Below are 23,567 nucleotides of genomic sequence, written 5' to 3' on the forward strand. Positions count from 1 at the left end.
TATAAAAAGTTATTGAGTTTCTAAATACTTTGTAAAAAGTTTAAGCTGGTTTTAAAAACATCGTCCTCCTACATTACAGAAAAGGAAATCTGTTAACAGATTTTTGCTATGTATTCTGAGAACAGCATGATATACAGTAGGTGCTGAGATCCAGTGATGTGTATAAGGCCCATACACCAAGGCCTATATAACCCAATCCACACCACTGAATGGCAGCTTTCCATGTACATTGACAACTGCTAATAAGTGGTGTGGGCGGGGTTATCCAGAGAGGCAGGACTAGGTGGCACCAGGCAGCTAGTCCTGTATTGATAATCTCCTGCTGATAAAACACTGATTTTACTGAATATCAGCTTAGTAAGTGACATCACTAAAATCAGGGTCTCTGCTCCTACAGTATGCTGCTCTCAAAGTACATATCAGAACCTGCTGACAGATTCCCTTTAAAACCTCAGTTCTATCCCCATTTAATTACTGGTAATTGTGGAAATTGTTTATACATATGCTAATATTACGTGCGACAGATGCACAATACTTAACTGCAAACATCCCGCCTCACTGTTAACAGACTCCACGTAGTGTTTTAGGGAAAGACGGAATTCTTCCAGCTCTTCGGTTATCACAGAGAGCTGCCGCTGAACAATCATTATGTGCTAAGGAATGGGAAAAGATTGACATCATTTCACTACAATCACATAAAGAACGAGCCACTAATCACGGACACTGTTAGAACAAGCTTGCCGAGAAGACAAAAGGGATCGGAGGATAATTTCCATGTGCCTCCCTGACACATGGAGATCTGACACCGGAAATTCTTTGGAGCATGAAAAATCCGCAATGTTCTCTTAAATTTTAAATGAGCGCTTGTTATAAGACTGGGCATTCCTCCGTTTACTACTTGATATATTTTTATATCTTTTTCACGGTTCACTCACAAATAAGATAGAGGAGGATGATTGCTCTGACACGGACATGTCTATTAGGGACTGAATAATATAAGACAATTTTAATGTGCAGAAGTTTCGTTCTAGATTGGAAATGGATCTAAAGGCTATGCACATAAATGGGGATGAGCTGCAATACCGAACACCACCCAATGACAAAAGGGGCGCTGTTGCTGGAAGAAGTAGAATCCTTTTTCTAATCCTGGGAGGTCTCTTTACTAATATAGTGTTGCTGTCTCAGATTATGGTCACTGACGACTGTCTTACGATTCAATCAGTCGCTGGTGATTTTGCTCGTACACAAAGCAGACTGATACTAATTGTTCTGGTTGAAATTTTCATCAGTGTTTGGTTCATTTTTACCATCAGTTTCATTTGTTTTTATAACTTATGAAAAGGTCTCTGAAGCATCTTATATGGAACAAATATGAAAATCGGACGGTATTAGGATGCAAATAAGAAGGCATCCATCTGCTGTCTAATTTTTTCATGGACCCATAGTCTTTTATTGGCGAGTTTGATCCATCACTCAGCCATGTGGGTGGACTTCATAGGAAACGTCTTTTTCAGCGTACTGTATGCTGCAATACTGTCTATGTGTACAGAAAAATTAAAAAAAGATAGTTCTTGGAAGTAGAAGAAAAAAAAATTAAAGGGCAAAAACAAAATCTCCTAGCCTGGAAAAGATGTATTAGATGTATTAGACTAATATGTTTTTCAGGAGTCTCATTACCATTACAGACAGATTACAATGAAAGGTAACACTTCTATATATGGTAAATAACACCACTCACAATTGGTGATGTTACAGCTCACCTCCTCACCCTCCCTGCACAATAACCTCTGCACCGTTTGTAATTCAATGCAACTCAATAGGGTCTTAAGTCTAATGCTTATATCTTAGGAGCTGCTGAAAAGAGCAAGAAGTAGGAGGATAATATTAGGCTTAGTTAGAAAATTGCAAGATGGTGATATGAAAAAAAAGATTATCAAGAATGTTTATACATATATTTATAAAAATCTGATTTAAATAATAGGTCATGAAGTTGGTACCCTTTTGTACATGTAGATGTCACGGCCCCCGTGCCTCCAGCCATGCGCCGCCCCCCCGTCGCGAGCGCTCATTCTTATCCGGCGCCACAGCCTCGCTCTCCCCTGCTCCAGCGTCGCTGCCCTCCTCTGACCGGCCCGCGGCCTGTGACGTCATTGCGTGCTCTGCGCATGCGCCATAGGCCGCGGCCGGCCCTCTGCCTATGATCTTATTGGCCGGCGGTGCCCTGACCCGGTAGCACCGCCGGACCAATGGGGGCACATCTGCAGCTATATCAGGCCGCCCTCCCTTAATGGAGGTGCCTGATCATTGTTGTTCTGACATCCATCCTGGTCCTGTGGATTGCCTAGCAGCTTCCACTCCCTCTCACTGCGTTGTGCTTCCTTGCAGTCCTGCATACGTGCTGTCCTACTCCGGTCCTGCCTGTCCGTGTCCGCACCTGCAGTCCTGTTCCAGTCCAGCCTACCCGTGTCCGTACCTGCTGTCCTACTCCGGTCCTGCCTGTCTGTGTCCGCACCTGCAGTCCTGTTCCAGTCCAGCCTGCCCGTGTCCATACCTGCTGTCCTACTCCGGTCCTGCCTGTCGGTGTCCGCACCTGCAGTCCTGTTCCAGTCCAGCCTACCTGTGTTTGTATCTACTGTTCTACTCCAGACCTGCCTTCCCGTGTTAGTCCCCACACTCTACTCCGAGCCGCCCCTCTTGGTTCCGGCTGCCGTGGCATTCGAACCCCTGGACCTGCTCCTAACGATCCCTGTATAGGGGTTGGTTCCACCTGGTTGCTCGTCCGGGGTCCCTCGGTGTCACGGTCCAGAGGGTCCACTCCGGGAAGTCCGCCTTGCCCAGTACAAAGCTAACAGTAGAGTTCTAAAGCAAGAAAAACTTATCACCTTAAGGCATCTTTCAGATGTCAGTGTGTCCAGTATGTGTGGTGACAGTTTTCATACATACCAGAGACACTTTCACACATAGACCCACCACGGACCGTGTGTCCTTGGGCAAAATACACTGACATGTCCATTTTTTAACAGCAGCGCAGTCTGAAAAATGTCCCGCAGATTTGCACACGGGTGACATACGTGTGTCAGTGCGACATGTACCGGTGCCTGGGAATCAGTGGAACAGAAAGCACTGTTCTGTGCTGAAGACAGCTCTCATCATTCTCCCCTGCTCTGCCAGCAATCAGCGCGAGCAAAGGAGAATGTTGAGAGTAATAATCAACTGATGACAGAAAGCAGAGGGCAGCTGAAGGGAGTACTACACCTGCTGCCGCTAAGGGCGGTTTCACACGTCCAGATAATTCCGGTACCGGAGCTAACCATGTCCATGTGGATACGTAGGCCATCCGTGTGTGATCCGTGTGCTATCCGAATGTCCGTGTGTACCATCCGTGTGTGATCCGTATGATGTCCGTCTATTGAAAAAATTGGTTTCAATGTTTACACTATGACTCCTAAAAACGCACACGGATGGCACACGGATGCCATCCGTGTGCGGTACGTGTTTACACGGACCCATTGACTTGTATGGGTCCGTGTGATCCGTGCTGTTCCACAAAAACGGACATGTCAGCGTATTTTGCACACGGACGGAGAAGAATCCACAAGGCCGCAGGCGACCAGAAGAGGTCTTCTGGGATAAGACAGCCCCGGCTCCTGTCGAGGAAGCGTCCACCTCCAACACGAAGGGTTTGCAGCTCTCAGGACGGGACAGCACAGGAGCCGTGGAAAAAGCCCGTTTTAGCGACTGGAAGGCCTCTTCTGCCTCTGGCGTCCAGGAGTTAGAAGAGCTCCCCTTACGAGTAAGGGCGGAAATAGGCTTGGAAAGTGAAGAAAAGTGTGGAATAAACTGCCTGTAGTAGTTGGTGAATCCGAGGAAACGTTGGATGGCTCTTAGGCCGACAGGACGGGGCCATTTGAGAATGGTGGACAGTTTCTCTGGATCCATCTGCAGCCCGGCGTCTGAGACAATGTAGCCCAGAAATGGCAGCGAGGTTTGCTCGAATAGGCATTTCTCCATCTTAGCATACAAACGATTCTCCCGAAGGCACTGAAGAACCAGGCGGACCGTCCTCCTATGGGATGGAAGATCAGAGGAGAAGACAAGGATGTCGTCCAAGTACACTACCACACAGGAGTACAGGAGGTCCCGAAAGATCTCATTGACGAATTCCTGGAACACTGCCGGAGCGTTGCACAGACCGAAGGGCATCACCAGGTACTCATAGTGACCATCACGGTGTTAAAGGCGGTCTTCCATTCATCGCCGGCACAGATGCGGATAAGATTGTATGCTCCCCTGAGATCCAACTTGGAGTATATCCGTGCCCCTCTGAGACGGTCAAACAACTCCAGAATGAGTGGGAGGGGGTACCGGTTCTTGATGGTGATGTTGTTTAGACCTCTATAATCGATGCATGGGCGTAGCGAACCGTCCTTTTTTTAACAAAGAAGAAACCGGCTCCTGCTGGGGAGGAGGACTTCCGAATAAAACCCTTGGCAAGATTCTCCTGGACGTATTCAGACATGGCGGCAGTTTCCGCGGGAGAGAGTGGGTAGATTCTACCCCTAGGCGGAGTGGAATTAACTTGATAGGACAGTCTTAGGACCGGTGTGGTGGAAGGACCTCCGCCTCCTTTTTGTCAAAGATGTCTGCATAGGCCCAGTAAGCAGAAGGCAGCCCCGAAAACTCCAGGGGTGGACGTGCGGAGACAGTTGGACGAATGGGTTTCAGGCACCAGCCCTGACACGCATCTCCCCAGCGCAAAACCTCTCCTGAAGACCAGTTGAGAACCGGCTGATGAGTCCGTAGCCACGGGAGCCCTAGCAGAATGGCGTGAGACAGATCGGGCAACACGTAGAAGGCCACTCTCTCCCGGTGGAGAGCGCCGATTTGCAAAACCACCTCCTCTGTGACCGCCGTGATGGGTTCCTGTAGTGGTCTGCCGTCCACCGAAGCGATTAGTCTGGGATTCTTCAGGGTAACCACGGGAATCCGGTATTTGTCCACCACTTCACGCCGGATGAAGCTACCTGCAGCGCCCGAATCCATGTAGGCCACCTCGGACCCACGCCTCTCCCCTGAAAGTAAAAGAACAGATAACGTGAGAGCTTGAGATGAGTCACTTACACCTAGGGAGACCTCTTACCTGACTTAGGTGGAAGAGTTTCCCGGTCTCTCAGGGCAAGAACGGATGAAGTGGGATGCTCCTCCACAATAAAGACAGAGACCCTGCACCCGTCTCTCTTTCACGTGTCTCAGCCATCCGGACCCGATCTACCTGCATGGGCTCGGGAGGCGGAGTGTGACCGGACTCAGCTGGTCGCAGACTAAAGGAACAAGTAGTGGTCGGGGCTGGCCTAGTGGGTCTCCTGTCCCTAGCAGACTCCCACGCACGCTCCTGGAACCGGAGGTCTATTCGAGTTGCCAAAGAGATAAGGTCCTCGAGGGTGGTAGGAGTATCTCGACCCGCTAATTCATCCTTTATCCTGCCCGACAACCCATGCCAGAAGGCTCCGACCAATGCCGAGTTGTTCCAACCCAATTCAGAAGATAACGTGCGGAACCGGATGGCGTACTGACCAACCGTCAGGTTGCCCTGGTGAAGGTTGAAGAGCGACTCGGTGAGGAAGGCTACCCGTCCCGGCTCATCAAACCCTCTACGAAAGGTGTCCAGAAAAAACAGAATGTTTGAAACCACGGGGTCATCCCTCTCCCAGAGCAGATTCAGCCAGGATAAGGCCTCCCCCTCCAGATGGGACATGATAAAGGCCACCTTGGCCCTATCGGAGGGATACTGGTGAGGCTGAAGTTCGAAGTGCAGGCTACATTGGTTTAAGAACTCTACACTGTTTGGGGTCACCACTGTACCGAGGGGGCTTGGCCAGGCGAGGAGGGAAGCGAAGCGGGACCGGGGGTAGCGGCCGCGGCTGCAGCGGCGGACTGGAGAGCCCCCAAACGGTTGTCTACAGAGGCCATATAGGACAGAATATGGGACTGGGCATCGTGCTGTTGACCCAGTTCCTGCCGGAGGCTGGCCAACTGGGCGGCGTTCCCTGGATCGGCAGCCTGTAGGGCAGACAGGCGTGACTCCATGGATTTCAAAACGGACATGATGCGCCCCTGGTTCTCCCGTAAGAAGAGCAACTCCTTATGACCGGGAGCCGAGGCACCAGCGGGATCCATGGCCTGATCGTACTATTAGCTTTGTACTGTTAGCTTTGTAGCCTAATGAATGTGTCTATGTGTGTCAGTGTCTCCGGTATGTGAGAAAACTGTCACTACATGTACCGGAGCCACTGACGTGTGAAACTGGCCTAATATTGAGAGCAGGCAGCGGCTGATGGGAGTATAAAAAAAAATAAACCGGTGTAGGTTCCCCTATTTGATAACCAGCCAGGCAAAACTGACAGCTGTCAGCTGCAACCCTCAGCTGTCAGTGTTAGCTTTGCTGGTTATCAAGGATAGAGGGGTTCTCACGCTGTTTTTTTTAAATTATTTAAATAAATAAACTTAAAAACCACGTGGTTTCCCCCCCATTTCTGACAATCAGCCTTGCTAAAGCAGACATCTGGGGGCTGGTATTCTCAGGCTGGTAAGGGGCCATTATGGTTTTTCTGATATGTGAAGGAGAAATAAGTTGACATTTGAACATAATACATTTAAAGAACAAAACATCAAAGGTGAAGCAGAGAGAACAACTCCAGCACAAATTCTGAAAAGGTCACGGATCTCCTGCAACTATTCATCCTCTGGAGGTTTCTACTTCTTGCTTCTGCCCCTGACTTTTCATCTATTGCACACAAAGGCCACAGCAAAAAAAAAAATGTCTAGTGTTTTGATTCATAGATTAGATAATTTAGGAAACCCTCGATTAGCCATAAGAATGCCCATTTGGTGAAACTATATACAGGATGGTTATAATGTATTTATAACCAGGATTGAAGACCACAGTGAGACAACAAATTAAAATGAAACAAAACTTTTTTTTAGCACTTAAATATATTGTATATAAACTCATATGTTCAGAAAAACACAAAAATAACAGTACACACTTGGCAGAAAAAAAAAGAATAAAAAATTGAAAACAATGTCAGGACACAATCAATGTCACCATTTGTTCAGTTTGAAGTAAAAATCAAACTAAAGTGGGATTAATTAGAAATAAGACTTCTGTGTCAGTGCTCACGTTACTTTACATAGACTATCAATGGGGGCTTTAATGCTTAAGAAGATATGTTTTATTTCATGTTCCTTATCCACAATGGCAAAGTCAAGATTGCTTTCTCAGCAGACTGGAAATGCTATTATCACCAAGCAGTCTAAAACTGTTCAAAATTATCTCCAAAGACCATAGAGAACCCTATAATAATAATAATAATACATTTTATTTCTATAGCGCCAACATATTCCCTAGAAAAGATGTTTTAAAACGTATCTAAGAAACTATGTGCAATATGCAAAGAAGAAAATGATGGACATTGGGAGCAGCGGTGGAGGAATATGAGGTGAGAAAACTCTCCCTCCCTCAATGAACTGCGCCTGGAGACACAACTTTCCTGACAGTGGAAAACCTCTTTTAACCTTTAATTTTCCATCGATGAAGCTGTACAAGATCTTGTTGTTGTCGTGGTCCAGGCTGGATTATGACAGATAAATGCACTAGTAATCTTTTTTTTCCTTAAGCTGTGTGACCATTAGGGTCATTGCACTGTGGTGGTTTCAGTTCTAGTTTTGCCCCCGGTGGCCGTTAGGGTCATTGCACTTGTTACTTTAGTTTGGTGCACGTGATTATAAAGCAGGTGTGATTTCTCTGGCTCTGCTATAAAAGAGTGTCAGGTGTTGCAATCACTGTTGGTGATAGTGGTCATTTCCAACCATCCTTGGTGGAGGAAGGAGCTAGAGAGAGTTCCTTGGAGCACAGTCAGAGTCCTGGTGTGGAAGGAGTCACAGAGGGGATGTCCATGCAGCTCTGACAGAGCTTGGTGGCAGCTATTCAGGAGGAAAGCTGCATTCTGGTGGTGGACTCTGTTGCTGGGAGCAAGAGCAACAGAGCAAAGCTAAGTGGTGTTTCCCTGTTTGTGACTTCCCTTATGTGTGTTTCAGTGCAGTGGTGGGATTAGTTTCTGCACCGTCCATTTCATTAGAAAGGGCTAGGTGCAGGGCGAGCTAGTGTTCTTAGGTTCCAGCTTGGCGACAGGTGCGGAGCCTGTATAGGGACTGTTAGGAGTGTAGAGACTGGCTCAGGGGAGTCTCCAAGTCCCCATTCCCTATCGCAGGGCCCTCCATTGTATCGGTTTCCCTGGTGTTTCCCCTTATTGTTTAAATTCGCCCTGCTGGAGGCGGTGTATACAGTTTCACGTGTAATTCTGAAATTCACCTGCTGGAGGCGGTGTATCCGGCTGCACGTTATATTATTTAAATTCGCCCTACTGGAGGCGGTGTATCCAGGGTTACGTGTGTGATAGAAATTCGCCCTGCTGGAGACGGTGTCCAGTCACACGTTGACCGTCACATTTGTTTTTTTTACAGTATGAGATGTAGTTTTCATTGGTGCTATATTTGGGATACAATTATCTGATCATTTTATTGGGGAGACAATGTAACCAAAAGTTTATTTTGCCATTTTTTTTTCTTTTTTGTGGGATGAGCTTTCTGGTTTTTTTTTTCTCCCTAGAGGACCAGAACCTGCAGTGATTTTGTCATGGAGGGATGGGGGGGACGGCGATGGAGGCATCCAAAGGGTTAAACTGTTGTTGATCAAAGATTATACAGAGCTGACCACGGTTTCATGTATGGCAGTGATATCTTATGATGTTTCTGTGTGACCACGGTGTAGGTTTGGGTATTTTTCTGCTGAATTTCTCTCCAAGGCCGCAACACATTCATGTTAACCCATTTAAGCAGGTCTGTCAGTGTAGTGTATGGATCTGGGTCATCTCCTAAGTCTCATCCATACACCTAGTGGGAACATCAGTCGTTCATGCATGTCAGATGCCCCGAGGCCATTAAGAAAGCTCGTTTCTGATACGTTTGGTTTATATGAACTCGCAAACTCCAGCTGTGCTCTTCCTCCCGATCTGATACTACATATGGCGGGGTGGCAGCAGGGCCGGACTGGGACCAGAATTCATCCCTGACATGTAAAATCACACAGGCCCACTTCTTGCAACTTTGATAGACCACTCAAAATTATTAACCCCTGCGGTTGACGTCAGCGCCAGCTGCTAACATCAAGCCCAAAACCATTACCCTGATTGCCAAAGCACCGAGGAAAATCGGGAAGAGCTGAGACTAAGCACCAGAACTGGCACATCTAATGGATGCGCCTTTTCTGAGGTGGCTTAGGGCTGGTCTTATTAGGCTGGGAAGGGGCCAATATCCATGGACCTTCCCAGCCTATTAATATCAGCTCACAGCTGTCTGCTTTGCCTTAGCTGGATATTAAAAATAGGGGGATCTGTTATGATGAGTCACCGAAGGAGGAAAAAACAAAATACCAGCTAAGTCCAGAAAAACCAGAGAGGTTGGCAGCTATCGGATTGCAGACCCCTGAACCTATCCACAACAACTAGCAGTAGCCGTGGGGGGTTCCTACGGTGCCCTAGACCCCTCGATCACAGCCGGAGAACTACATAGCCTAAAGACAGAAAGGGGAAAAACTAAACTGCCCCAGAGCAGACCCCAAAGCAATAGGCAGCCCCCAACATATAATGACGGTGAAGCAAGATGAAAACACTAACACAGATAGAAAGATAGGTTGAGCAAATGATAGGGCCCAAGCTAACTACATAGGACAGGATAGGAAAGCTGCTGTCTGCCATCCGCAAAACCCCTATCAAAATGAGCCAACCGACTGATAGGAAAAACAGGCCCTGAAGACGCTAGGCTTCAAAAGACTATATCAGCACTCAGGTATATTCTGAAGACAGCAAAAGATCAACAGATCAGAGACAAAAATGGAATTCATCTCACCCCCGGCCGGGGATGGCAGAACTCCCAAAAAACAAGGCAAAACAAATCAAAACTGAAGTGTACAAAGCAGAGCAGAAAAACTTAGCTTTGAGATGCAGGAATCAGACTGGTCTCCAAGAATCCAGCAGGAAAACCAGCCAGGAAGAAGGGTGTCGGCAGCCTTATATCCAGTCCTCAATTCCAGCCACCCAGTCATCATGTAGCTGCCCATGTGTTTGATAATCAGCCTCACTACCTTCCTTCACCAGAGGAGGGAGTTCATCAGACCTCAATGGTGAAGGGAAAAATGAACTCACAACAGGGATCCCACATCATTTTTTAATTTATTTATTAAAAAGTACAGTATACTACACACACAAGGCACTGCTCCACTTGGAATTCTTGGTTTAAAATGATTATTTTTTATTATATGTTATTTTAAGTAATTTTCCTATCAACATTTGTTTGCAGGGCAATTGTCCTGCTCTTACCCACATTTTCCTTACTTTTGCAGCCCCTTAGCCCTTACTGTGACCATTTTCCATCACCAAAGTTCGCGTCCTGATTGACTCATATGGGGTTCGGGTCAAGTTCTTGTTCCTGAACTGTGGACTAAACTTCGGCCAAACCCGTACATCCACGAGTCTGCTTATCCCTAGTTATTACACATGAGGGCCCATGGAAGGCCCCCATGGCAGCCATCTAGGTCCTCGTAGGAAGCCCAGTCTGTTACTAGGCTGCATAGAAGCATGACATAATCTCTATATACTGCAATAATGCTATACTGTGGCATATAGAACAAGCAATCACAGGTTCATGTCCCCTAAGGGCTAATTCAGATTTTCTCTGATTTTCACACGTATGGGAAAAATGTCCGTATTATTTTGATCAGACTTTGATCAAGTGCATCAGTTTTTCTCATGAATAAAGAAAAAGATTCTCCACTCTGACAGTCTCTGAAAATCCAACCACACTCGGTGATTCCTTTGTATCCCCATTCATACTGCACCCACACACACAAATGATACACCATTTGAAAGGTAAACTCGTCCCCTTCAGCAAGAAAATAGCCAAACAAGCCACACATCCACGATTTGATCACAAAATACAGTTTAAACATTAATTTTCATAAACCTGCAGTAAGGAAAAATGACCTGCAAGTGGCACCACAGTACCCCAAAGCACACTACCAACACATTTGTATACATGCATTGCTTTTTTGGAGATTACTTCACCCCCCACACACACACATGATGCACCATTTGAAAGGTAAACTTGCCCCCTTCAGCAAGAAAATAGCCAAACAAACCACACATTCATGATTTTATCACTAAATACAGTTTAAACATTAATTTTCATAAACCTGCAGAAACACAATGACCTGCAGGTGGCACCTCAACCGGAAAACATTTTTTGGCCTCTACTTATCAAAACAATTTATTGTATTACCAATCTATATATATAAATACCTCTCTGTGTTCATCAGCTCATGAAATACATTTACATTTGAGCAGAACCAAAAAATTACACCTGAACACGAGCTTAGAGGAGACAAAAAAAATTACAATTTGTGTTACTAGGTCACTTTTTCTGAACCATAAATACAAAGCTCAAAAAATAATCATGGGATAAATGATTATTTTCCCATCATTTCACTGAACTGGGAATTTTTCTCCCGTTTTCCAGCACATTGTATTGAAATGTGAATAGGACTTCGATTTGATGAGAGGTTGGAAAAGTTGGGCTTGTTTAGGTTAGAAAAAAGACAAGACGTGTGGTCAGTACAAGGGACTGGCACATGACTTATTCCTTCCAAAGACCATACTTAGAACAAGGGGACACTCATTATGCGTAGAAGAAAGACGATTCAGCCATTAAATAGGAAAGGGTTCTTTACAGTTACAGCAGTAAGACAGTGGAATACCCGACCACAAGAGGTAGTAATGGCCGACACTATAACAGCCTTTTATAAAAGGGCTGGATGATTTCCTCAGTAACCATAACATCGCGAGTTACAGTTGTGGCCAAAAGTATTGACATCCCTGCAATTCTGTCAGGTAATACTCAGTTTCTTCCTGAAAATGATTGCAAACACAAATTCTTTCGTATTATTATCAACATTTAATTTGTCTTAAATGAAAAAACACAAAAAGAATTGTCCTAAAGCCAAATTGGATATAATTCCACACCAAACATAAAAAAGAGGGTGGACAAAAGTATTGGCACTGTTCGAAAAATCATGTGATGCTTCTCTAATTTGTGTAATTAACAGCACCTGTAACTTACCTGTGGCACCTAACAGGTGTTGGCAATAACTAAATCACACTTGCAGCCAGTTGACATGGATTAAAGTTGACTCAACCTCTGTCCTGTGTCCTTGTGTGTACCACATTGAGCATGGAGAAAAGAAAGAAGACCAAAGAACTGTCTGAGGACTTGAGAAACCAAATTGTGAGGAAGCATGAGCAATCTCAAGGCTACAAGTCCATCTTCAAAGACCTGAATGTTCCTGTGTCTACCGTGCGCAGTGTCATCAAGAAGTTTAAAGCCCATGGCACTGTGGCTAACCTCCCTGGATGTGGCCGAAAAAGAAAAATTGACAAGAGATTCCAACACAAGATTGTGCGGATGTTGTATAAAGAACCTCGACTAACATCCAAACAAGTTCAAGCTGCCCTGCAGTCCGAGGGTACAACAGTGTCAACCCGTACTATCCGTCGGCGTCTGAATGAAAAGTGACTGTATGGTAGGAGACCCAGGAAGACCCCACTTCTTACCCCGAGACATAAAAAGCCAGGCTGGAGTTTGCCAAAACTTACCTGAAAAAGCCTAAAATGTTTTGGAAGAATGTTCTCTGGTCAGATGAGACAAAAGTAGAGCTTTTTGGGCAAAGGCATCAACAGAGTTTACAGGAGAATAAAAGAGGCATTCAACGAAAAGAACACGGTCCCTACAGTCAAACATGGCGGAGGTTCCCTGATGTTTTGGGGTTGCTTTGCTGCCTCTGGCACTGGACGGCTTGACCGTGTGCATGGCATTATGAAGTCTGAAGACTACCAGCAAATTTTGCAGCATAATGTAGGGCCCAGTGTGAGAAAGCTGGGTCTCCCTCAGAGGTCATGGGTCTTCCAGCAGGACAATGACCCGAAACACACTTCAAAAAGCACTAGAAAATGGTTTGAGAGAAAGCACTGGAGACTTCTAAGGTGGCCAGCAATGAGTCCAGACCTGAATCCCATAGAACACCTGTGGAGAGATCTAAAAATGGCAGTTTGGAGAAGGCACCCTTCAAATATCAGGGACCTCTGGGTGTAACAGGAGTATATTAGGTATTCTAGAGTCTCTGTTAAAATAAAAAATAGTTATATACTCACCTTCCGATGGCCCCCGGATTCCTCTCACCACGCGTCTGGTATCTTTCGGTTCCAGTAATGCTTAGCGAGAAGGGCCGGAGATGACGTCACTCTTGCGAGAGCGCGACGTCATCAGCGGTGTTTCGCGCAAAGCATTACTGGAACCGGAAGATGAGAGGAGAGAAAGAGTCCGGGGGCCTTCGGAAGGTGAGTATATAACTATTTTTTATTTTAACAGAGACTCTAGAATACCCGATACGAAAGAATCGGGCCACCATTTAGTACACTATATATGCCTTGTAAAAAGACACATCTGCATGTTTTTCTCAATATCTGACATGAAATCAGAATAAACCTTTCCTGGTTTATGTCACTTAGGATAACAATAATTATTAATATTTGCCAAATTCCAAATAATGAGAGAGCGAATGTTTTAAGGAATTTTTATTACTTTCTGCAAAGTCAAATGTTTGCATACATTTCATTAGTATTTGGTACCATTGCACTTAAACTGAATGACTTGGGTCAAACGTTTGGGATATCATTCCACAAGCTTTTCACAATAGTTGGTCGGAATTTGGGCCCATTCCTCCTGACAAAACTGGTGTAACTGATCCAGGTTTGTAGGTCACCTTGCTCGCACCGGCCTTTTCAGCTTTGCCCATAAATTTCAAATAGGATTGAGATCAGGGCTTTGTGATGTCCACTCCAAAACATTCACTTTATTATCTTTAAGCCACTCTGTTACCATTTTGGCAGTATGCTTCTGGTTCTTGTCCACCAGGAAGACCCATTTCTGACCAAGCTTTAACTTCCTGGCTGATGTCTTGAGATATTGCTTCTGTATTGCCACATAATCTTCTTTTCTTATGATATGCACTTCACAAAACAGATGCCCATTCCCTCCTGCCACAAAACAACCGCACAACATGATGCTGCCACCCCCCGTGTTTCACAGTTGGGATGGTGTTCTTAGGCTTCTAGCTTCTCCCTTTTTCCCCCAAACGTAACAATGGTCATTATGCCCAAAAAGTTTAATTTTAGTTTCATCAGACCACAGGACATGTCTTCAAAAATTAAGGTCTTTTCATGTGTACATTTTTAAACATTAATCTGGCTTTGTTATGTTTCTTTTGGAGTAATGGCTTCTTCCTGGCAGAGTGGCCTTTCAGCCCATGTAGATACAGTACTCATTTCACTGTGGATAATGACACAATCTTACCAGCTTCCGCCATCATCTTCACAAGTTCTTTTTCTTTTGTCCTTGGGTTGATATGCACATGTCGGACCAAAGCACGTTCATCTATGGGACACAGAACCCGTCTCCTTCCTGAGAGTTATGATGGCTGGACATTCCCATCTTGTTTGTACTTGCGTATAATTGTTTGTACAGATGAACGAGGCCCCTTCAGGTACCTTGAAATTGTACCCAAGGATGAGCCAGACTTGTGCAAGTCCTCAATTCTCTTCCTAATATCTTGGCTGATTTCTTTAGACTTTCCCATGACGCTACATAAAGAAGCAGTGTGTTTCAGGTGTGCATTAAAATACACCTACAGGTGTGTCTCTAAACTGTTGCCAAAAACATATCAGAAGCTTCCAAACACCTGACATAATCATATGGGCAGTCCAGAAATGATTAAAGGCATAGTAATCTTAATGTATGTAAATTTTTGAATTTGCAGAAAGTAATAAAAATGCCTTAAACATTTTCTCTCCTTATTCTGGCATTTGGCAAATATTAATGTTTTTTGGAAGTGCATTGAGTTGCAGAGTGGATTGCTGCTGAAGCAAAAAAAAAAACCCCTTTAAATCTGCTTCAGCGAGTGTGAGCAAGCTGAGTGTGACTGAAGCGTAAGTACGAACAGTGGTAAGTGTGTGACTTGTAATTCAGTGACTTTGGATTCAGGGAGTTTACAAGCGAGGTATTACTGAATTGCTGTTATATTTTATTAATACTTTTTATTTCTTTTTACTTTAATTTTCTGTCTGGTGCAAGCCCCATTAGGAAATGTGCTCCATCATTGACAATGCCATCCAGTGTACATCTTGCCACATGCATGCAATCCTTGAACAGCCGGTTGAGGGTGCATACTGCTGTGCGAGATGTGAGCACATTGTGCATTTGGAAGCCCAGATACTGGATCTAAATGTGCAGCTGGCAACACTGAGATCCATAGACAATATGGAATGGAGTCTGCTGCTCACTGAACAGACGCTTAATGGGATAGATGAGGGGGAGGATGGTAGTATGGAGCTCCAAGACACTGAGGCAGCTAGCTGGGTGACAGAAGTCAGGGTAGAGGGAAGAGTGCCAGGGAGGCTAGTCCTGATCTGGCACAACCCAATAAGTTTGCTAAGTTGGCACATGAGGGGAGTGTCAGTACAGGGGTAGCACTGCTGCAGCAAGGCATGTCCTCTGAAAGCTGGAGGAGTGTCTGCTCCAGTAAGGGGGGAAATAGGAGAGCAGGGCAGGCCAGACAGGTGCTGGTAGTGGGGGACTCTATTAGGGGAACAGATAGGGCAATCTGTCACAAAGACAGCGATCGTCGAACTGTGTGCTGCCTACCTGGCGCTCGAGTCCGACACATCGCTGATCGGGTTGACAGATTATTGGGAGGGGCCTGGTGAAGATCCAGCGGTCATGGTGCACATTGGCTCAAATGACAAAGTTAGAGGTAGGTGGAAGGTCCTTAAAGATGATTTCAGGGGATTAGGCTGCAATCTTAAAAGGACCTCCAAGGTGGTATTTTCAGAAATACTTCCTGTACCACCTGCCACACCAGAGAGGCAATGGGAGATTAGGGATATAAATAAGTGGCTCAGGAATTGGTGTAGGAAGGAGGGGTTTGGGTTCCTGGAGAACTGGGCCGACTTCTCAGTTGGCTAGAGGTTCTACGCTAGGGACAGGCTGCACCTCAATGGGGAGGGTGCAGCTGTGCTGGGGGAAAAATGGCTAGAAGGTTGGAGGAGTGTTTAAACTAGGGATTGGGGGAAGGGTATTCATTTTATAGGAGGGGAAGATAGTGCAGATAGAGACCAGGGCACAAATAATGAAATTGGGGGTGTCGTGGGGGGGTTTGAATAGTTAAGATTTTAGGGAAGAATAGAGGTACAGAGAGATACATAAAGTGCATGTATACTAATGCCAGAAGCCGCGCCAACAAGATGGAGGAATTAGAATTAACTTTGTTGGAACATAATTATGACATGGTGGGGATATCTGAGACATGGCTGGACGAGAACTATGACTGGGCGGTTAATTTACAGGGATATAGTCTGTTCAGAAATGACCGTACAAATAAACGAGGGGGAGGCGTGAGTTTATATGTAAAATCATCCTCAAAACCCATCCTGTGTGATAATATATATGAATCTAATGAAAATGTAGAGTCCCTGTGGGTGGAGATAAGGGGAGGGGGAAAAATAATAAATTACTGATAGGGGTTTGTTATAAGTCTCCAAAAATAATGGAAGCAACAGAGAATATCCTCATCAAGCAAATAGATGAAGCTGCGACTCACTGAGAAGTCATTATTATGGGGGACTTCAACTACCCTGAAATACATTGGGGAACCGAAACCTGCAGTTCCAGCAAAGGTAATAGGTTTTTGACAACTATAAGAGACAATTACCTTTCACAACTGATTCAGGACCCAACCAGAGGGGGGGCACTGCTAGACCTAATATTAACAAACAGGCCAGACCGCATATCAAATATAAGGGTTGAGGGTCACTTGGGTAATAGTGATCACAAAATAATAAGTTTTCATGTGTCCTTTAATAAGATGTGTAGTAGAGGGGTTACAAGGACACTAAACTTCAGGAAAGCAAATTTCCAACGGATGAGAGATGATCTTGGTGCAATAAATTGGGACGATATCCTGAGACATAAAAGTACACAAAGAAAATGGGAGACATTTATTAGCATCCTGAATAGGACCTGTGCACAATATATACCGTCTGGGAATAAACATGCTAAAAATAGGAGGAAACCACTATGGTTTAATAGAGCTTTAAGGAGTGCAATAAGTGGCAAAAAGAAAGCATTTAGAGAATTAAAGCAAGTAGGTAGTGATGAGGCATTTAATAAATACAGAATATTAAATAAATTCTGTAATAAGCAAATCAAAACAGCAAAGATTGAGACAGAGAGACTCATTGCCAGAGAAAGTAAAAATAATCCCAAAATATTCTTTACGTAAATAGTAAGAAACTAAAAAATTATAGTGTTGGCGCCCTTAAAAATAGTCTGGGTGAAATGGTGGATGAGGATAAAGCCAATATGCTAAATTACTTTTTTTCTACAGTATTTACACAAGAAAATCCCATGACGGATAACATGATCAGTGATAAAAGAAAAATCTCCATTAAATGTCACCTGCTTAACCCAGCAGGATGTACGGCGGCGTCTAAAAATCACTAAAGTTGACAAATCCTCGGGCCCAGATGGGATAAACCCCCCGAGTACTGCAGGAATTAAGTACAGTCATAGACCATTATTTTTAATCTATAAAGATTCCATAATAACAGGGTCTGTACGACACGACTGGCGTATGGCAAATGTGGTGCCAATATTTAAAAAGGGGACAAAAACTGAACTTGGAAATTATCGGCCAGTAAGTTTAACCTCAACTGTGGGTAAAATCCTGGAGGGTTTTCTAAGAGATACTATACTGGAGTATCTGGAGATGAATAACCTCGTGACCCAATATCAACATGGGTTTACAAGGGACCGTTCCTGTCAGACTAATCTGATAAGCTTTTATGAAGAGGTAAGTTCTGGACTGGACCAAGGGAATGCAGTGGACATGGTGTACATGTGTGGCGCCCCTGAGGCTCAGTCGCCACAGAGGTAAAGCACCTTCTCCTAAGGTGTAGTGCCCCACCACTTAGGTAAGTTGGGAACTCTTTTTCACGCTCCAACACCTGCATCCCACACACAGGATAGTTCAGCACTGACCACATTGTGGCTTCATGCTTAGAGGGTAGCAGAGCACCTTTCGTGGTTCCTTGCTTCGTAACAGGAGATGTGCTGGGAGGTGGGTGGAGTTAGCTATAAAAGAGTGGGAAAGTTTAGAATTACAGTTCAGTCGAGATCAGTCTGACAGAGGGTCAGTCAGTCAGGAGAGACTGAGGACGGATCCCTGGAAGAAGGGATGGAGGAAGGAGTGCTTCAGCTGCCTCAGTTACATGAGCCAGCTTGCACGGGACAGAAACAGAAGGAGAAAGACGTAGAACTGCAACCTAAGCTTCCATAAGAGAGAGAAAGAACAGCGCAGAACGAATGAGTAGGAGAACAAAGAGGAGTTGTGGGTTGGAAGAGGAACCCTGCCTATAGGTTCTCAGCGCAAGGCCGGGGCCCGGTCCCCGAGGTTGTATGGACACTTATGGCTCTGCAGCAGACACCGGTGGAGTAGTTGGCTGTAAATGCACAACTCCCATCCAAGACTTGGGGCACAACAGCAACTGAATAGAGAGCCAGGACTCCAGAGAAGGGAATCCCCGAGAGAGGCTACAGCTGTCTGTCATACAAGTAGAGTTGTTAGGAACATCTCACAGGATCAACTTCAGAGTACCACGGTACTGGAGCTCTTCACACTACAAGGCGCAATAGAGGAGTCGTTCAGGAGAGGTACATGTTGGCGGGGTGTTGGAGAGGAGAATCCTGACTTGCCCGGGAGGTTGATTGAGTCTCTACCCCGGAGGACGCGGCACGGAGGCAGGCACCAGTGTGTACCATGAACTCTGAGTAAAGCTTTGGAACTAAAAGCCCTGGTGTCCTCCATTCACTTGTACACCAACCCCGTCAGCACCGCTACATCTGGGTACCAACATTCCTCACACCGCCTGCGCCTATACACTGCCCTGGGGTTACAGCTTCACCTGTGGGGAGCTACACCATCTATGCTGCAACACACCATCAGCCCCCAGAGGATCTGCATGCAGTGTTGGCTTAACATCTTGCTTGCCAAACACCACAGGTGGCGTCACGAGCTATTCCATTCCATTAACTAGATTCCCCCAATACTTGGGTGCCGAGGGCCACGGACCGGGTCACCGCTACTGTGACACATCCCACTGACCCCAGTACCGAGTACCCCACAGCCCTGTGAGGGCGACTCACATGGACTTTTCAAAAGCTTTTGATACGTGCCACACAAAAGGTTGATACATAAAATGAGAACAATGGGGATAGGGGAAAATATGTGTAAGTGGGTTAAGAGCTGGCTCAGGGATAGGAAACAAAGAGTGGTTATTAATGGACCACACTCGGACTGGGTCACGGTTAGCAGTGGGGTGCCACAGGGGTCAGTATTGGGCCTGCTTCTTTTTAACATATTTATTAATGACCTTGTAGGGGGCATATGTGGCACCCTGCATCTTTATCGCCACAAAAGGGTTAAATATGTACTGTTTAGTATGTGTTTTGTGAGCAATGGGAGTTATGCTTTCTCTGCTAAAGACATAACACACACACAATTTGCCGCACTCCCTCATTTGTCTGAAGCTGAGAGCTTTGCAGACATTCCCTAACTGGAAGGGGCCGACTTGTTGTTCTCAGTGTGAAGAAGGAGGAAGAACGTCTTGGAAGCCATGATGACATGTGGCTGATCCAGAAGTGAGAGCTAAGAAGCAGGGAAACAGCCCCTAGATCATTCATGCTTTCAGAGCTGGGTGGTAAGCTGAGAGACTGCGTGTGATTATACAACCATCAGAAAAGTGTTTTCCCTCAGAAATACTGCAGTAACCTGGAATCAATGAAGGACAGTTCAAGTGGGAACTTGAGCTGCGTCACAAAGGATTCAAACTGCAAGTTGCTGAAGGCAAAATGCACAGTGAGTAGAGGCAATACTGGGAAGTTCTAAACTCCAGAAAGCCTTGGTCCCAGAAGGGATTAGAATAGCAGGAGGTTACACTGAGTTACAGCAAGGACAGATAACTCCCATTCTCCAGAGCAAACTGTCACCTGGTGAGAGTTGTAAAATCTCCTCTGAACTGCACCTAAACTACAGTAAATGATAAAGTGACTTTCCTTGTCTCCTGCCTTATTACATTGTGCCTTCTACTTGCATCACAATCTCTGGGGGTCCTGCCCTGGTTGGAGAGGGTTTTAACATCTGCACTGCCATCACCATCTACTCCCTCAGGGATTATCTGCAGTGCTGGCTATACTACAGCTGAAATGGTGAGTCGCACCCCTGCAAAGGTCAACTAGGGGGGGGAAGATGTCTAATCCCGGCGACGCTCAGGGTGCAGCAGCTGCAGCTCCCATATTGCCTCTCACCATGCCTTATATACCTGGTGCGACATGGCTGCCACAGTACAATGGCGAATCGCACACCTTAAGTGACTTCAAAGTGAAGCTGCGCAGCATGTTTGAAATTTACCCTATGTCAGAGTTGCAGAAAGTCAGTATACTTACAAGTCAGCTCAGTGGCGCTCCTCAGAGAGAAGTTAAATCTTGGCCAGCGACTGATAAATAGGCTGTAAAAGACATTTTTGCTAAACTAAAGGATAATTTTGACACCTGTACTGCTTCAGAAATAAAGATGTGATTTTTCAGCTGCAGACAGAAATCACAGGACACTGTCAGAGACTATGCCTTAAACCTGCAGGAGGCGCTGCAGGCCATTAAACAAATTGATCCAGACTAGGTAAGAGATGAGGACAAAATGCTAAAAGAACATTTTATTGAAGGTCTTCTGTCTGATTCCAGTAAGGCACAACTGCGCATGATGTCATTGCAGAACCCTGACATGGACTTTGTTCAGTTTAAGGACAGATCCATCCGTATCTTAAGAGAATCTACCTATGTCTGCACTGAGCCAGTTAAACATTCAGCCGTTACATACCACCAGAGGGCAGTATCCTCGCCCCAGGTGCCTGCAGTACAGCATGTGCAGGCTCCAGTTGATGATTCTATTGCAGATTTATGGCTGCAAGTACAGGAACTGACTAAAAATATGGTTGCTCTTTGTAAAACTGTTCAGACTCTCCAGAATTGTTCCCCCACAAAGAGGATCCAGCTACCATCAAGCCAAGATGATCTCCCATGGCGACGGCCAAAGAGGATGCCACAACATCAGCGACGACTGACTTGCTCCAGCAGGAGAACAACAGATCGATTTGACTCTTCCGGGAGACCCATCTGCAGACGGTGCAATAAGGTGGATCATATTGAAAGGGAATGTCCTTTAAATGGGCGACCCCTTGGGCCGAGGACAACCCCCCCAGGAGTAAGACAATCTGGTCCAACTAACTGGAGAAACAGGTATGTTGGAGGACGTCCACTTATAACCGTGGTAGTGGATGGTATCCCCTTCATCGCCCTCGTGGACACTGGATCACAGGTAACCACCATGCCTCACACACTGTACCAAAGATATTGGACTGATGCTGATTTCACCCAACTTCATGATGGTAAATTGGCTTTAATAGCAAATAATGGTCAACCTCTGACACAGGTGGGGTACAAAGAGGTTGTCGTTAACGTTGGGAAGGTGGAGCTCAAAGCTCAAGGTCTTGTGGTGGTAGAGGTGGAAAGAGGAGAGTGTCCACCTATCATAACCTTGGACACAAATGTGATTGAAAATTGTTTAAGTGAGGTCATCACCATTTTGAAAGACATAGCCGAGTCGGCCCCGTACAAAGAACAGCATGCCCTCAATAAAGATATCAAGGCCCTTGTGCAGCAACAGCAGGTGGTGTTAACTGGTGGAGAGATTGGTAGCGTAAAGGCCCCTTTTACATTTAGCGATGCACCAGCTATCCCAACCACGATACGACCCGGTCAGGATCGCTGGTGCATCGCTAAATGGTCGCTATTGAGCTGCCAAACAGGCAGATCTCACTAGCGATGCAGCAGCGGTCGGCGGTCGCACTTACCTTTCAGACGCAGCGATGATGTCTTCTTCCGCCTGCGTCCATAGCTCGCTCGTCGGCGCCAGCAGGAAGCCGATGACGAGAAAAGGACCAGGCCGATCTCGCGTGATCAGTGATAGCCAGCGGGGAAGCCGGTCAGAGGTAAGTTTCACATGTAGCAATATCGCTAGCAATATCGCTGCTGCGTCACAAAATCGGTGACGCTTTAGCGATATTTCTAGCGATATCGCTATGTGTAAAGCCCCCTTAAGGGTGAGTGATCCCCACTCCATTATGCTTCTCCCTAGGAGTGAGACCCTCATCTGGTGCAGAGCAGCCATAGGCATCAGAGGACGGGATTACCAAGCTCTCTTTGAACCAGTCCATTCAGATAGCAGACCTACTGTGCTGACGTCCAGGGGAATTGTTGATGTTAAAAGGAGCAGGGTTCTGGTACGTGTTCTGAACTGTGGAGAGGAGGAAGCTTGCTTGCCCGTTATGCAACCAAAGCCAAACTATTCACAGTCAGCAACAATGATATTCAGGCTGTAGAACTCCTGACTCCGTCAGAAGCGACGGATGGCAATGGCTCTTCTGTTCAGACGGAGGAATGGTTCCAAAAGATACATGTTGGCGCCGACTCCATTCCGGTACATCAGAAAAAGGGAGTGCAGCGGGTGGTGCAAGAATACGAGAGGGTTTTCAGTAAGAATCCTTTGGATTTTAGGCAGGTAAAAGGGTTTCAATATAACATCCCCACAGGATATCACCTACCTATCAAAGAAAGGTATCGTCCTGTACCTCCAGCTCATTATCAGTGTGCAAAAGGTATGCTAAAAGAAATGAAACAAGCAGGGGTAATCAGGGATAGCTACAGTCCTTGGGCAGCTCCCCTGGTGTTAGTCAAAAAGAAAGATGGTACTGTCATGATACCAGTGCTGGGTGACTGGCACTTCTGGGGTTAATGTTTTGATCTCAGTGCAGACTCTTACTTGCACACCTGGGACCTATTATGGTGGCCTCTCATTGGTTCTGGGAAAGCTTCTTATAGCCTCAGGAAGCTCCCATCCCCCGTCAGTTATACTTTCGCCCTTGGCATTGTGTGGTGACCCCTGAGTGTGTTTGTGCTGTGTTCTGGTTGCTTGATTCTCTGTGTACGACTCAGCCTGTTCTCTGGATATTGCTTTGAATTCTGCTTGGTACCTTCTATGTCTGTTTGGTTTTGACTTCTGCTTGGCCCTGACTATCCGTTCTGTCTCATCCCTGGTACTTTACTGATATCTCTGTGTATGACCTCCGTTTTGCCTGACTCTGAGTATTTCTGTATAGTGTCCTGCCATCTGTGAAAGCAGGACGCTAAGCCCTGCCCCCTTGCAGTCACAAGACCGTAGGTCCTGTGACTGC

General features: G+C 45.8%; 1 protein-coding gene across 1 annotated transcript in view; it reads right to left on the bottom strand.

Moving 5' to 3' along the window:
- Positions 1-23,567, bottom strand: part of NECAB1 (N-terminal EF-hand calcium binding protein 1) — a 299,035-nt gene that overhangs the window by 17,205 nt on the left and 258,263 nt on the right. The window contains exon 10 of the mRNA XM_073550518.1: positions 541-653. Within this exon, the coding sequence (XP_073406619.1) occupies positions 541-653 (113 nt within the window). The remainder of the gene's footprint in view (positions 1-540; positions 654-23,567) is intronic.

Source organism: Dendrobates tinctorius, unplaced genomic scaffold (assembly GCF_039654945.1).
Source record: "Dendrobates tinctorius isolate UK_male_01 unplaced genomic scaffold, ASM3965494v1 ptg000165l, whole genome shotgun sequence".
Lineage (NCBI taxonomy): Eukaryota > Metazoa > Chordata > Amphibia > Anura > Dendrobatidae > Dendrobates > Dendrobates tinctorius.